The sequence below is a fragment of the Mus caroli genome, unplaced genomic scaffold, assembly GCF_978045245.1.
Source record: "Mus caroli unplaced genomic scaffold, Mus_caroli_1 scaffold_5, whole genome shotgun sequence".
NCBI classification, from domain to species: Eukaryota; Metazoa; Chordata; class Mammalia; order Rodentia; family Muridae; genus Mus; species Mus caroli.
The window spans coordinates 128,333,513-128,349,454 of NW_028227260.1; the positions used below are offsets into that span (position 1 = coordinate 128,333,513).

General features: G+C 39.5%; 1 protein-coding gene across 6 annotated transcripts in view; it reads left to right on the forward strand.

Moving 5' to 3' along the window:
• Positions 1–5,054: 5,054 nt before the first annotated feature.
• The window catches only part of Slc25a14 (solute carrier family 25 member 14), a 39,842-nt gene continuing 28,954 nt past the window's right edge, over positions 5,055–15,942 (forward strand). For 2 of the 6 annotated variants that reach the window (XR_015047174.1, XM_021152971.2), the window contains exons 1-3: positions 5,055–5,194; positions 10,591–10,684; positions 12,241–12,388. Coding sequence is in view for 5 of the 6 variants with exons in the window: in XM_021152971.2 (XP_021008630.1) it covers positions 5,063–5,194; positions 10,591–10,684; positions 12,241–12,388 (374 nt within the window). In the remaining variant the exon portion in view is untranslated. Of the gene's footprint in view, positions 5,195–5,327; positions 5,574–6,936; positions 6,982–9,469; positions 9,518–10,590; positions 10,685–12,240; positions 12,389–15,942 lie in introns of those variants that run through there. The other 4 variants (XM_085838196.1, XM_085838195.1, XM_021152972.3 and 1 more) reach the window with 4 other exon arrangements.

Genomic DNA, 15,942 nt, shown 5'->3' on the forward strand with positions numbered 1-15,942 from the left:
CTGAGTGTAATAACAAGTTGATCTCTGTTTCTTATGCCTTCTTTTGGGCTCCTTTCCTTTTGTTTGTTTGTTTAGTATGTCTTATTCCAAAGTGTTAGCATTTGTTTTTTATTATATTTCATTTCTATCTCTGAGAAGCCTGTTTGATTTTTAATGAGAGACAGAAAGAGGGTGGATCTGGATGAGAAGGGACGTGAGGAGGAACTAGGAGGAGTAGAGGGAGGTAAAACTATACTCAGGATACATTATGAGAGAAAAACAATCTATTTTCTTTTTTATCTGTTTTCAATAAAATGGGAAATAAATAATAAAAACAACATTGAGCTTTAATTATGGGAGAGTTTCCTAGCCATCTTGAATCTATACATAATATATGGATACATATGCTTGTGTGTACTTTATACTATTATTGCCTTACACTTGTGATGTTACCCATTCTCCCTTCTTTAGTTTTGCCTAGACCTATGTAGTGTTTAGTTTTCAAAAGTCTAATCTAAATGCTGGCAGATCTACACATATAGTAAGGACATAACCTTTGGGGAACTCCTTCTTGCAGTAACACTTAGTTCAAGTGCTACACTTCAGAGTCTGGTGATTTTACAGGAACTAAGTAGGCCACACCATTCTCTTGTGGTTGTTTATATGTAACAGAACACATTTGTACATTTTAGTGAGCTATGTAAACTGCATTTGTTCCTTTCATTCTTGTTGAAGTGAAATATATTCTCCATAATGAAAAAAAAAGAAAAGAAAAAGAAAACAACATGTTTGTGTGTAAAAGTTGACAAAGGATGGAGATGTTTAGTTTTAATTTTTAACCTGATAAAACTTAGAATCACACACAGATAGCCCATCAATGAGAAATGTTCTACATGCTGTTAGCCTGTAGTCTTATCTATAAAGAACTGTATCGATTACCTTAGTTAATGTGGCTTCCACTTAGCCCCCTTTGGGTGGCATCAATGGCAGGGAGTCCTAAATTGTATAAGAGTAGAGAAATTGAGCTGAGCACTAAGAAGCAAGTATGTATGCATACATTCTCTCTTTTCTTGATTGTGAATGTGATATGCCCAGCTGTTTCAAGTTCTTACCACTATGAATTTTCCTCAATAACGGCCTGAAACTTGAAGTAAAAGAACCTTTTTGTCCATTAAGTTTCTTTTTATTAAGGTATTTTTCATAGTAACAAAAATGAAACCAGAATAGTTACTCATGAAAACTTGAGGTAAGACCCTACTGCTGAAGATGCTGTATAGATTTGATTGTATCAAATACCTGAAGAGCTATTGGCAGTTGTGGCTGCTAGGGGGAGGGAGAGTCAGTTTTCTTCAGAAATATCCATATTCTCAGTGGTTGCTTGAACTCCAGTAGATAGCCCCGCACTCCTGAACACACAGGCAGTGCACAAAGGACTTAGTTAAAAAAGGAGTGTGGTGGTTTGAATATGCTTGGCCCAGAGAGTGGCACTCTTAGGAAGCCTTGTTGGAGTAGGTGTGGCCTTGTTGGAGGAAGTGTGTGACTGTGGGGATGGGCTTAGAGACCCTCCCCTAGCTTCCTGAAGGATAGTAGTCTGCTCCTGGCTTCCTTTGGATGAAGATGTAGAACTCTCAGCTCCTCCTGCACCATGCCTGCCTGGATGCTGCCATATTCCCGACTTGATGATGATGGAGTGAACCTCTGAACCTGTAAGCCAGCCCCAATTAAATGTTGTCCTTTATAAGACTTGTCTTGGTCATGGTGTCTGTTCACAGCAGTAAAACCCTAACTAAGACAAGGGGTATATGAAAAGAGAGAGGAGTGGGGATGAATATGATCAAAATACAGTATGTGTGTGTGTGTGTGTGTATGAAATTCTCAAAGTATGTATTTTTTTTTTTGTTTTGTTTTGTTTTTGAGATAGGTTTTCTCTGTGTAGCCCTGAAAGTCCTGGAACTCACTCTGTAGACATGGCTGGTCTTAAACTCTGCCTCCTGAGTACAGGGATTAAAGGCAGGAGCCACCACAGGTGTGAATTGAATGTGTGCAAGAAGAAGTGAAAACAGATTTCTTAAGGTTTCATATGCAAATTAATCACATAGGTGCAAAATGCTCATTCAGATTTAAATAGGACTTGGCTAGATTCTGAATATCAGCATTTCTCACAAGCTCCAAGTGATCCTGATAATGTCATATGTTTTCACTGGAGTATCAGGGATCTAGATGCTTCTTTGAGGGCCTTTTGGAGAAGGTATGTGACAATCCTTAGGATGAAGGAAGGAATCAGATCTCTGATGCCTTGCATATTGGCCAGCTAACATACTATATTACTGAGCACTTGAAATGTGCCTAGTCTGAATCTGAGGGGTAATGCTAGTATAAAATACACAGTGACTTAGCACAAAGCAGACTGAATTGTCTCATTAATAATTTCTATTAACTGTAAGAGGAAATGGATATGTTTTGAATAGATTGGGTTTTGGTAGAGCTCAGTGGGTGAGTACTTGCCTAGCATGCATGAAGTCTTAGGTTTGATCTTCTAAGCATAGGAAAAAGTGAAAAGGAAAGAAAGATTTAGAAGCACTTATGAATCTAAGGAGATTAGCCAGTATCTCAAAGGTGACACCATCTTAAAGAATTTTTTTTTCTTCCTTTGTGGTAATCTGGAAAGAAGTCAAAACTGAAAGGAAGGGTAAATGGAGAGGAAGAGAGTGACTCTTAGGAACAGCAAGAGACACTTTAGCAGAGTCTCTAGATCAATGTCTGTAAAGGATTTCTAAGTTACATTAGAATTAGATTCCATGATTCTGTCCTTTTGAATAGCTTATATTTTAGGTATATCATAAGTTAAATAAAACTCAAGGCACAATATGTATGGCCAAAAACTGGACATTTGGGAAGACACTAGATAGTAGAAGGCAATTTATAAGAAAAATGGCCAACTTTGACAAGGAGGATGAAATTTTTGTGTATTATAGCACTAAAGGTGTTAAAACTGAAAGAACGAAACCAAAGTGCAAATGTACTAGTGTGCTGTATGTTTATAATGGTTCTACAGTTGCTATTATTTAATCACATTTAGAATTTAAAAAATGAGTCATTTGAAAACAAAGGGCCTTCAAAGAATTTACCAAGTGGATAACTAGATTAACTGTTGGTAGGAGGGGCTGAGTAGGAAAACATAGTATTGTACAAAAGCTAAGACAGCAATTTGTTTAAGGGTCAGACCATAATTCTACAAGTTTCAGTGAGTTGAATGTGAGACACAAACCTAGGCGACAGCTGCACAAATACTTCATGTCACTGAAGAGAGTCTCAACCTTCCAAGTTATAAGGACTGTAAGGTATAGTTTTCCATCCCTCATTTGTCTGAAAGGGTGTTGCTTCGATGATGTCTAAAATGAAAGAGAATTCACCATTTAAACTAAAAAAAATGTGTATGGATATTTTGTCTACATGTGTTTCTGCACATCCTATGAGTTACCTGGGAGGTCATTTGCTCCCTTGGGATTGGAGTTACAGAGGTTTATTTGAGCCTTGGGAATTGAGTGGTGGGAATTCTCTAGAAGAGCAGCTAGTGCTCTTAACTGCTGAGATGTTTCTCTAGCCTCAGAGGATTCACGTGTTGGAATGCATGCAGGTGTTTCTCATCTCTGGAGTAATGACATTAACAGAGAGCTTGGGCTCTGAAGTCAGTCTCAAGGTGAAATCTGAATTCTGCCAGTTATGACAAAACTCTGCTTAACTCTTATGACCTCATTTTTCTTAGTTGTTAGGATGGGAAAATAAGTATATCAACTTTATACTTTATAAGGAAGTAGCAAGCAAAAAAAAAAAAGAAAAGAAAAAGCTCTTGCCACCAGAGAACCAACGCTATCTATTATTATGTGTGCTGCTGTACGAATTTAAGTGAAAAAAATGTGAATGAGATGTGGAAGGTTCTTTTGGAATAAATGAATTTAAAAATTCATCCATTCAACAAAAAATCTCTTAGGACCGTGGGCCTTGAAGTCACCTATTTATACTTATGTAAACAACAAACACTTTTATTAACTCTCATGTGATTGTGGAAACTGTGACACGTTAAAAGTAATGGGGCGTAGCCTTAATAAAGCTAATGGATTCCCCCAGAAGTTTCTGGTTCTCCTCTAATGGCCCTGAGAACTGGGATCCGAAGCTGGCGTTTAAGCTTGACTTAGCTGATTGTGAGGTGCGGATTAACAGCTACACGCTTTCCATTATTCTCTCCAGATTCATCTGCTTTAACTTTTCATGGTACCCTTTCTGTTTCCAACTTGTTCCGAAGTTTGTCTCTGGGCTTTGAGAACAAGGCATGTTCATAGTTTTTCAGCGACTGCTGTCTGACATTCACCAGATAAGGGTTTTTTGCTTCCCCCATTTTTATATTCCTTTCTGAGCATAGGTTCAGTCTCTAAGTTCTGCTCAGCTTCTAGTCCTCACTTGCATCTTAAAAATCTCTCACTTAGAAAAATATTTACTTCTTCTCTCATATATTAACATCCTAACCACATTTTTCCCATCCTCCTCTCAGTCCCCTCTCCCGGATCCATTCCTCTATTTCCCTTCAGAAAAAAGCCAGCCTCCCAGGGATATCAACCAAACATGGCATATCAAGATACAATAGGACTAGGCACAAACCTTCATATCAAGGCTTAATGAGGCAACCCACTTAAAAAGGGTTCCAGAAAAAGACAAAAGAGCTTCTTCTCCCACTCTTATCTTAAATCCTTTTACTCCACCTCCTTCCACGTGATGCCCCACCCACCTTCTCTCTCTCTCTCTCTTTTTTTTTTTTTTTAAAAGGCAAAGCAGAGCCTCTGCTCTGGCTGGTACATGCAGCGTGGGCGAGTGACAAGGCGCCTCCTCTGCTCTCACTGGTGAGCACCTTAGCTGCAGAAGCCACTACACTCTCACGCCTTAGCTCTCTCTCCCGAAGCCTGCAGGAAGTCGGGGGGGCTAGCTGCCGACCTTTTTGCACAGGATTCTGGGCTCTGGCCTTTTGAATTTAATGGTTTCCTTTCATTCGCGCCTTGCTTTTTCCAGGCTAGGAGTGGGCGGAGTTAGGATGGCTGCGCCACTGTTGCCGAGGCGACGCCTTGGTTACTTCCGTCGGTTTCAATGCTTCCGGGTTGGCGCTGCGGTGGCGTTTCCTACAGTGGTAGCCTCCGCTTCCCAGTCGTCTGCTGAGCTTGAGCAGGTGAGGGGGAAGCTCCTGGACTTCCAGGTTGGGGAGCGGGGCTGGGCCGCGCCAGGCCGCGCGGGGCCGGGTTGGCTTGGTTCCCGGCCTGGGAGGGGCTTAACGGTCCTTTGATCTCTCTCTCTCCCCTCAGCTGAGTCCCTTCCCTGTCTTTCACTCTTCTGGCATCGGTGGCTTTACTTCTTCGATTGAGCTCTGCTTCCTCGACCCCCCCGGGAGGCCGCCTCCTTCAGGCGCCTCCCTTCTCTCTACGAACTCGCTCTGACAGCCGAGGAACTGGCAAGATCCTGCACCCAGAGGGTGAATGGGTATCTTTCCCGGAATAATCCTAATTTTTCTAAGGGTGAAGTTTGCAACGGCGGCAGTGATTGTAAGCGGAGTAAGCAACCCCCTCCATTGTATAAGTGTGAGGGATGCTGTTGAAAGATGCTCCCCATCACTTCCTATCCCCCCTGTCACTCGTGAGGTTCAGGCATTGAAGGCATCTATTAAAATGCAGTTCAGTTACTTGATTGGGATCACAGCTATTATCAACATGAATTTTGTTTCTCAGACAAGGTAGTAGCAGGGACACTTATAGTTTTCTACCAGTGTGTCCTTGCCCAACCATAGAGATGCTTAGACTAGACATTAACTCTTTCCTCCTCTTCATTTATATCATGAAGTGTCTTTTGTCTCCATCTCAACAGTTTAACCTCATTGTCAACTAGCATTCTTTTTTTTTCCCACCCTCCTAAGCTATTTCCTTACCTCTTCTGTTTGCAATCCACCGGACTTGGAGTCCCTAGTAGCTAATTACAATAGGCTATTGCCTTAATTCACTTGCCTATTAATAGCTCTAGTCTTCCTCCAGCTTGTTTCCAAGCCTTCCAGTAAAATCTACCCCTTTTACTTGTTTCAGCCAACAAATTTATTGCTTCTTCTGCTTGGGTCTCAGTACAAACCATTGGTGCACATTTCTACAAGATTGTGCACATTTGCACATTTGTCTTTATACATTCTGCTTACCCCACCTAGATGTCTTCCTTCCCTGCTCCTTTCTTTTTTTATTAAAGATTTATTTATTTATTATATGTAAGTACACTGTAGCTGTCTCCAGACACTCCAGAAGAGGGCATCAGATCCCATTACAGATGGTTGTGAGCCACCATGTGGTTGCTGGCATTTGAACACAGGACCTTTGGAAGAGCAGTCAGTGCTCTTACCTGCTGAGCCATCTCACCAGCCCCTCCTTCCCTGCTCCTAACCAGATTCAGTCTGCTCTGTGGAAACCCGGCTTTAGTTCTCTCACTTCCAACAGTTTTTACAAGTTGTTTATACACATGCGATTGTTTTCTGTGCTTCTCTTGCTCTTATAGACTGCTCTACGTTTTAACACTTCATTTTTCTCTAACAAGTATTCAATTTCATCCACCAGATGATTGGGCAGAAGAGATAGGAAGAATGGCAATTACTGTCTTATGTTAGATTATATTTGTGAATTTATTGTTTTTTTTTTGTGACAGGGTCTCACTATATAGATCAGGCTGGCTGCACTCACTGATCCACCCATTTTATATCTCAGGTGTTGGATTCAAAGGCAGACATCACCACACCCCGCTGTGATTAAAAACAAACATGACCAACTAGATTAATAACAAATTGCTGGTTTGAGTATTGAGTATGCCTTCAACACATAGTTTTAGGCTCCCAATTACTATCTTCTAAACATGAGAATTTCTAATACCTACTCTTTCTTAAAGGAGAAACCAAGAAGGTTAACCAGAATTTCCTGACCAGACTTTGAAGTAAGTGTAGGGGCTATATAATGTAGATTCTAGGATCTTTTATTTTCACTTGTTAGGCTATCAAGATAACCATAATCAGATCTTAAGAAGAGATGTACAAATCCCGAAGCCAGATTTTACTGGCATCTTTCTAAATAAAAATATTTAGGGTACTGTATTTATATTGTTCCTTAGATAATGACTTCTGTGCTTTCACCCAAAACTGAGGTTAACATCTACAAGTCAAAATAACTTCGAGAGGAGTTTGGTATACTTTACAAAGCAATTCTCTGCAACAAAACCAAAAGGCAAGGGTTTGTAGGTAGAGACTCTGGAAATGAGAGTGTTGAACAGGGTATATAGTATTGTCCAGAGCCAGCAAATTCCTTTTGCAGCTTCCTCTATAATGGTTTATATACAGTTGCATACACAAGACAGTCAACGACTGCTTTGTTTGGACTCATTCTGTGATGCTCCTATGAGGTTGATAAGAAGTTTTGCAAAATGTGGTGTCATCTTTTTAGGAATCTTACCTATTAAAGAAGGGAAGAGACAGGACACCTAGAGAATAAACCTCACCTTAGTCATCATTTTATGCCTGAATTTAAGATGTCAAAGAAAAAAGGTTCTCAGAAATATGCATAGCTGTAGAACAGGTGGGATATAACTTGCATACATGATACAGCCTTATGTGAAAGATTGGTATTTGCTGGAACATTAATGTTTCAGTTGTGGGATATGCCTCTCTCAAAGAAACAGAGGTTTTCAGCCTTAGTAACTGAATTAAAACACAGGATGTAGAAAACGATCAGGAATATTTGGTCTGAGAAAGAAAATATAGAAACATGAAAACTGACTTAAATATTTGAAGGGCTCCTTTGAGGGAAAATTAATTTGTTCAGTGTACCTCTAAATTGTTCTAGTATGAAGAAGGGGTGGTATAAAGTCTAATCAGAAGTGATACAAAATTTATTTCATGATTTTCCTTTCTAACATTGGACTGAAAGGGTTTACTATCTTGTGTGACTGGGGAGGTGCTATAAGGGACCATCTTAATTTTGGTCAGTTGTCTACAGGGTTGTATAATTTTATGGGCTAATGAAATTTAAATCAAAGTATGGTGGTGGGGATATCTATAAAGATTGGTATGCTTAGTTTTTCAAATAAAGGCGCTAAATATTATCAACTACTCACTACCATTATCATTTTATATAAGATGATTTGTCAGTGTCCCAGGGATAATGATGTAATAGCCATTTAATGACATATATTTAGCCGGAAACAAAGAAACAAACAAACAAAAAGCAGCTCTAGATATTTTTTTCTTATAAGCCCTCAATTGTGAAAACTTCATTGGGGAACCCCTGAGCTATAGGACCTAGGATCCTGTGACTGATCTTTCTGCTTCCTAGTGGGACTGTGTCCCCAACTTTCAGCAATTCCTGCACTCTAGGCACATCTTCCTTAATTAAAAGATTGGGTAGGGGCTGGAGAGCTGTCTTGGCTGTTAAGAGTAGTAGCAGCTCTTTTAGAGGATCCAGGTTCAAGTCCCAGAATTCACATGGCAACTCACGACCATCTGTAACCAGTCCTAGAGAATCGAACACCCTCTAATGGCCTCTGTGGCCGTGAGGTATGTGAGTGGGGCAGAGACATACATACAAGCAGACACTCACATATAAAACACTGAGAAAATGTTGAGTAGCAGGTAGTAGAGTTATGGAAGAGTTCTTTTTTTCCTCCTGTACTGACAAAGGATACATGAAGTTGTAAAGGGAAAGTTTGGGGGAGCAGCACAGCAGACATCTGAACCATCAAAGGCTACTTAGGGGAAATCTCGACAGTTGACACCATAGAGTAAATTTCCCTTTATTTTTTTTTTTTTTCTGTGCATTCTTTTGGAGACAGAGTTCTGTGGCCCAGGCTGGTCTCAAACTCCCTATGTTACAAAGGGTGTGACTTTGAACTACTGGTCCTCCTGACTCTACTTCCCAAGTGCTGACATTACAGGCCTGATTTCACATTTCATGTCTGATTTCACATTTCTTTTTCTTGTAAACTCAGGAGGTATGCCACAGTCCTATTTTCCCCATCAATTCCTAATTTTCCCTTTAGAGTTTTAATGAACTCTCCTCCAATAGGGGTTATCTCTCACATATTCAATATTGTACTGTCTGAAAGGCAGTTTTCAACAATCATTTTTGTAGTATGGTAACTAAGACATTTATTTGCATGCTCACTAGTCACTTTTTGCTTTGTTTCAGAGAATTACTTTTGTAAAAGAAAATAAATCAAAACCTTGTTTCCTCTAGGAGCAGACTGTGGCTTCAAGGTACTAACCCAAACTGGCAAGGGGAGCATCGAGAGCAAATGCTATCTATTAAGATGTACATTCAGCCATGTAATACTGATAATTAACTTCTTGAGCAGACTTTTCTCGGTGTTAGATATATATTTATATACAACACAACAGCCCTATGACATACGTTTTTATTATTATTATTTTCAGAAAATGGAGGCAGAGAAAGATTGAATTACTTTCCCAGAGCCACGACTAGTAAGTGATAGTCAAGCATTGAATCTGGAGTCATGATTCAACTTTAGACGATCTAATTACAGAGTGTTCCTTTTTTGACTGTAAATCCTTTTGAAAATGGGTAGTACACATACTTTGAAACTCTAAAGAAAGAAAGAAATATCTCAAGAAAATTGGAGAGTCTATAAGAACAAGTATTTCCAAGTGGACCTGGATTTAGGAAGTAATGCCTACAGCAGTAGTTTTTAAAGGAGGGAGAAACATCAGTATTCTTTGAGAACTCTCTGACTCTCAGGGCAAGACTTAAACCACCAATCAGAAACTCTGTGGGGAAAGGCTTAGCAGCCTATGTTTTTACATGAGGCATGTAGCAACGGGTGACTTTGAACTTTGAACGGGTTACTTATCCTCCCGACTCTATCCTCCCAAATGCTGGAATTACAGGCCTGTGTCACTACGTCTGATTTCAAGTTTATTTTTCGGGTTAACTCAGGAGGCATGCCATAGTTCATAGAGGCAGAAGCAAGGCGAATTGCTGCTTAGCTCAGCCTGGGTCTCACTGAGGAGTCGGGGTTTGGTGTATAGCTAGCTCAGTTCCTAGAACTGAGATGCTAAATTTCAGTGGAGAGCTGAGAGGGTTGAGACCATTTCTGGGTAGTATTGGGAGCTTGCCCTTTGTGCCTAAATCAAGCTAACTGAATACCACAAACTGCTTTTATAAGATGCCTCAGCCTATGTAACTTGAGTTCCAGTTTCCTTGACTTGTGATTGTCTAGTTGAATGTCAGAGATGGGTGTGCTGGATGGGCTGAAACATCTTTGGGTGGGGAAGAGTGTTAAATTAGAATGCCAGTCACACATTGGTTTCTTGAGTGATTGCACACCTTCCCTCCAGAATGACATTAAAGAAGAAACTCATGACCATCCAGCACATGAAACAGGACTCTCCATGCTGTCTCATTTCACTTGGTGGCTTTTAGTTTTTCCTCTACATTTGTATGATTTGCCAGTTCTACTTATTTAAATCATAGACTCAAGTATTAACAAATGTTCTCTTCGTTCTCGTGCCCTGTTCTGATTCGTGTTTGTTTTTAGCATCAGAAAAGTTCCACTTTAAGCCATGAGATGTCTGGTCTGAACTGGAAACCTTTTGTGTATGGCGGCCTTGCCTCTATTGTTGCCGAGTTCGGTAAGAATTGAGAAAAATGACAAATCTGAGTTTCATGTCACTGAGGGTCATGTATGGACCAATTATTTTTGGAGAAAATCAGTGGGGGAAAATATTGTCATCATTTGTTTTAAAAATTACTGTTGCATGGCTATCAAGTAATATTCCTGAGGAGGTTCTAGTGATGACATAGGGAATGAGGTTAAGTCAAATTTTGAACTTTTTTTGATAACTTAGTTTTTCAAGTCAAATATGCATGGTTATAAAGGACTATATATGATAGTAGTTTCTGTGTATTCCTGTGCTAATGGTCTTTCATTTATGCTAAGGTTATAATTTCTTCTTATCCAGGCTTCTTTTTTGCAAACCCCTCTTCCATTTTAGAAGCAAACAAGATCATTAGACTGTGACTTCATTTTCTAGATTCCTCTTTTTCCTAACTGATTCCTCGTTGTCTACAATCCAGCAGTGTTTGTTGACTTTTTTCTTTTTGTTTTTTCAAAACAAGGTTTCTCTGTGTAGCCCTGGCTGTCCTAGAACTCACTCTGTAGACCAGGCTGGCCTTGCACTCAGAGATCCACCTACCTCTGCCTCCCAAATGCTGGGATTAAAGGCATGAGCCACCTCTGCCCAGCCTGTTGATTTTCTTGTTATATGCTCTGTTCTTATATAATCCAGGTCACAAAAGTTCAGAACTATATACATAAAGAGCTTACTAGTTTTAGATCTTTAAATCTTTCTTAAATCCTATTTTGTTCATGCAAAAACCACTGTTATGTGCTGATATAAGAAAAAGGAGCTTTATTGAAGAATCCTGCTAGGGAAGACAAGGTGGCCCAGCAGGTAAAGTAGATGCACACTGCCAAGCTTGATTGACCTGAGTTGGATGGGAACCATGTGGTTAAATTAAAGGACAGATCTGACTCCTGGAGATTGCCCTCTGACCTCCATACATACCCACACACATACATAAGCACACATAAGTAAATAAAACATAATTAAAAAAAAGAATGGCCTAAATACTCTGCTGGTATTGGTCTTCAATCATCCAAGACACCATGGTGAGTAGAACCACGTGAGACTTTACCATTTTCTCTCATATTAGGAAGTTGTAAACACACCACACACACACACACACACACACACACACACACACACACACACTATTGTAATAGCATGTAGGAACAGCTAATGCTTTCCTATGCTTGTGATAACGTGAGGCGAGGAGGTGTGGAGACTTGAGATGGGAGAGGATGGGAGGAAAAGGATAATAAGTGCTACTGACATTGGTATGTTAGAGACAGTGTAAAAGACATGTCTAAATCCCTTTGCATTTATCGCCTATTGTTATCTTCCAGCGTTTTCTATGTCCATGTCAGCTACCCTGTGTAGCAAGTTGTACTTCCTAGAAAGGCTAGTACATTTCACCTATAGCCTTTATCCTCTGGCAATGATGGTAGAATAGATATTCAGGTGTTATGAAAATGATTGTCTTGTGTTTTCAGTATTTTCATCGCCCTTCTATTTAACATAACTGTTATTTGTAAGTAAATACTTAGGAGGCTGTTCCTTCATAGGCACTTTCCCTGTGGATCTGACTAAAACACGGCTGCAAGTCCAAGGCCAGAGTATCGATGTTCGTTTCAAAGAAATAAAATATAGAGGGATGTTTCATGCCTTGTTCCGAATCTATAAAGAAGAAGGGATCTTGGCTCTGTATTCAGGGTAAGACTGGTTTCTTTTTTTATATCATGAACAGAATGTTTTTTGATTTTTTTTTTAAAAGAAACCATGGATTTCATCTGCATGACAGTTTACACCCTTCGCACCCACCATTTCAACTTATAATTCTGTATTGATTAACTATTGTACATGTAAAAATGTATATCGTTGCAGCATAAGCTTTTTTCCTGGCTTCCTGACACTCTTTTTTTAAAGATTTATTTATTTTATTTATATGAGGACACTGTAGCTATACAGAAGGTTGCGAGCCATCATGTGGTTGCTAGGAATTGAATTCAGGACCTCTGCTCACTCTGGGGCCCTGCTTACTCGGGCCCAAAGATGTTATTTATTGTTATATGTGAGTACCCTGTAGCTGTCTTCAGACACACCAGAAGAGGGCGTCAGATCTCATTACAGGTGGTTGTGAGCCATTATATGGTTGCTGGGATTTGAACTCAGGACCTTCGGAAGAGCAGTCTGTGCTCTTAACCATTGAGCCATCTCTTCAGCCCTTCCTGACACTCTTTGATGGCTATTGTAAAAGCAGCACCAGTTAGCTGTATACATTCTTGTGAGAAATTTTCCTAGCATCCTTTAAGATTTCTTACATAAAAGAAACGTTATTCTGGCAGCTTAAGTAGCAGTGAAGAATAAAAGAGGGGAGAATCATCTTTTTTCATCATTCTTGATTACCCATCAGCTTATGATTTAGTGTTGTTCAGTTTGTTGTTCTCGTGCTGCAGATCTCCTAGGCCATCCTAAATCTAGGCTACCAATATTGCTGAGCTGATTGAAATAAAATTTACCAGTAACCTATGTTGGGCTTATTTAAAATATAATTTTCTTGGAGAAAAAACCCCAACAACCCAAGCCAGATCCTCATGCACAAGTGAGTGATTCCTGGACCATCTCTTTTACCTTGTTCTTTCATTAGCATAGATAACCTCAAGATATTCTTTTCCTGATATAAGTAACAGAGTCGGAAAGATTCATATTTAGTCACCCGTTTCTTTTTCCTCCTTCCATCCTAACCATTTGAGCTGTTGCTTTAGTTCTATTTCTATCTCCTAAAGTTCTGCAATTTGGAAGAATCTCAAAGGAGGCATGAGTGAGAACATCTTCAGTTTATGAGCAGAATTTAAGTAGGTTGAGATCTTGGTGTTATTGCTTCCTTTTTCATTGGGTTAAAGATGTATCTGCAGTTGTTAGGAAATAGAGGCTGATTTAAAAAAATTATGTGGTATAGGTAATAATGTCTGACTCTTTTTTTTTATTATTGCTACATTCAATTTGTTCTTTTCTGAAGGATTTTTTGCATCTAAGTTTATGTGTGATACGGATGTGTATTTTTTTGTTCCTTTTAAACATTTTTTTTATTTCTGTATTTTTTAATGTATGAGTGCTCTGTTAGCATGTGTGCATGCATGTGAGAAGAAGGCATCAGATCCCATTATGGATGATTGTGAGTCACCATGTGGTTGCTAGGAATTGAACTCAGGACCTCTGGAAGAACAGTCAGTGCTCTTAACCTCTGAGCCATCTCTCTAGTCCTAGGCATATGGTTTTTATTTGTACTATTTTTTGTTTGGTTTTTGCTATCAAGGTAATATTAGCTAAAGTGATTTGGGAAACATTCCCTCTTTTATTTCTGGAGAGTTTTTTTTATAAGATTAATGTTAATTTTTCAACAGTTTTGTGGTATTTTTCAGTAAGCTTTTCTGGGCTTGGAATTACTATTTTTTTGAACTTTAATAAAACAACGAGCCAGGCGGTGGTGGCACACGCCTTTAATCCCAGCACTTGGGAGGCAGAGGCAGGCGGATTTCTGAGTTTGAGGCCAGCCTGGTCTACAAAGTGAGTTCCAGGACAGCCAGAGCTACACAGAGAAACCCTGTCTCAAAAAAACCAAAATAAATAGATAAATAAATAAATAAATAAACCAATGAATTCCATGGGGCAGGAACCAGGCAATGTTTACATTCAGCTCTCTAAAATCAGCTATTGACAGGAGCCAGGTGAGGGTTTCACACCCTAGTCACAATTTATGCTATTCCTTTGAACCTGTGAAAGCTTACACCAGGGGGATTCTGCTCTTGCTGACCTTTTCATGAATAATGCAATACTGTTAATACCTTAAACCACAACCCTCCTTCTTTCTAGGCCATGGTAAATTCTTGCATATGGGAGTAACTTGTCTGCTCTTTTAAATGTCTGTAGGGAATCTTCATTTGTCAGAAGAACTCACTTTCTTCTAATATGCAATGTAGTCTGCCATACCTGACTGTAATGAGGATTCTAAGTTTACTATTTTGAACTAGCCCTGAGATTACTAGCTCCTATCAGGCAAACTGTGAGATGCCTGATTACTGTCAACACTGGGGCATTTCGACTGAATGAGTAACATTCCTATGAAATTCCAAGCCCAGGGTCAGCTCCAGGACTGCCTAGGACATTGGCGATTGCCAGAAAGCAAAAGTTCAACCTGATTTAGATATTTGACAACTTATTTCTCGGAGGCACCTATAATAAAACAATACTGAAAGAAAGCACACAGATCCATTCATCGACTAATGCAAGGACAAGTTTGGAGCATTCGTGTTACAGGATGCCAAGGCTCCAGGAGACTAAGTTTCCGTGAAACTTTTTGCCTCAGGACTGCATCCAAGCTTTTGGGCTTGTCAAGCAGTCTTCACTGGAGTGGGTGTGGCATCCACTATTGGTGATTTTTTTTTTTTTTTTTTTTTTTTTTTTGGTTTTTCGAGACAGGGTTTCTCTGTATAGCCCTGGATGTCCTGGAACTCACTTTGTAGACCAGGCTGGCCTTGAACTCAGAAATCCGCCTGCCTCTGCCTCCCGAGTGCTGGGATTAAAGGCATGCGCCACCATGCCTGGCCCCACTATTGGTGATTGAATGCAAGGCCTAACACTTGTCATGCAAGTACTCTATCAGTGAGCTACCTAGTCTTATCTTTTTATAGTAAGACAGGGTCACACCAAGCTGTTCAGGCTGGCCTTTTACTCACCCCAGTTCAAACAGGCCAGGAACTCCTCATTCTCCTGCATTAGCCTACAAGGAGCAGCTGGAATTGCCAACCTGTATTGCTAAGCATGGCTGTGTCCCATGTTTTTTTTTTTTTATTTTTATAGTATTTTTAATTTTTATAATATTTCTAATTTTAAAATTATGATTATGTAATTTTCTTCTTCCCTTTCTTCCTCCACCCACTCCCTTGTATCTGTTTGCTCTCTCTCATATTCATAGCATCATTTTCTTTAGTTGTTGTTATAATCCCATGTATTTTATAGGATATATTTGAAATTTTGCTCAGGCCTATACATTAATTTTTTTACAACTTTCTATAACCCATATGTTGTTTAAATATATGTTGTTTGATTTCCCAGTGCTTGAGTCTCCTTATCAGTTTCCGATTTGCTTCCACTATACATTCTGCATAATTTCAGTTCTTGTAACTTTGTTGACATTTGTTTTATGACCTGGGATGTGAACTTTCTTTGGCAGTTTTTCATGGGTGATTGAAAAAACATGCTTGTTA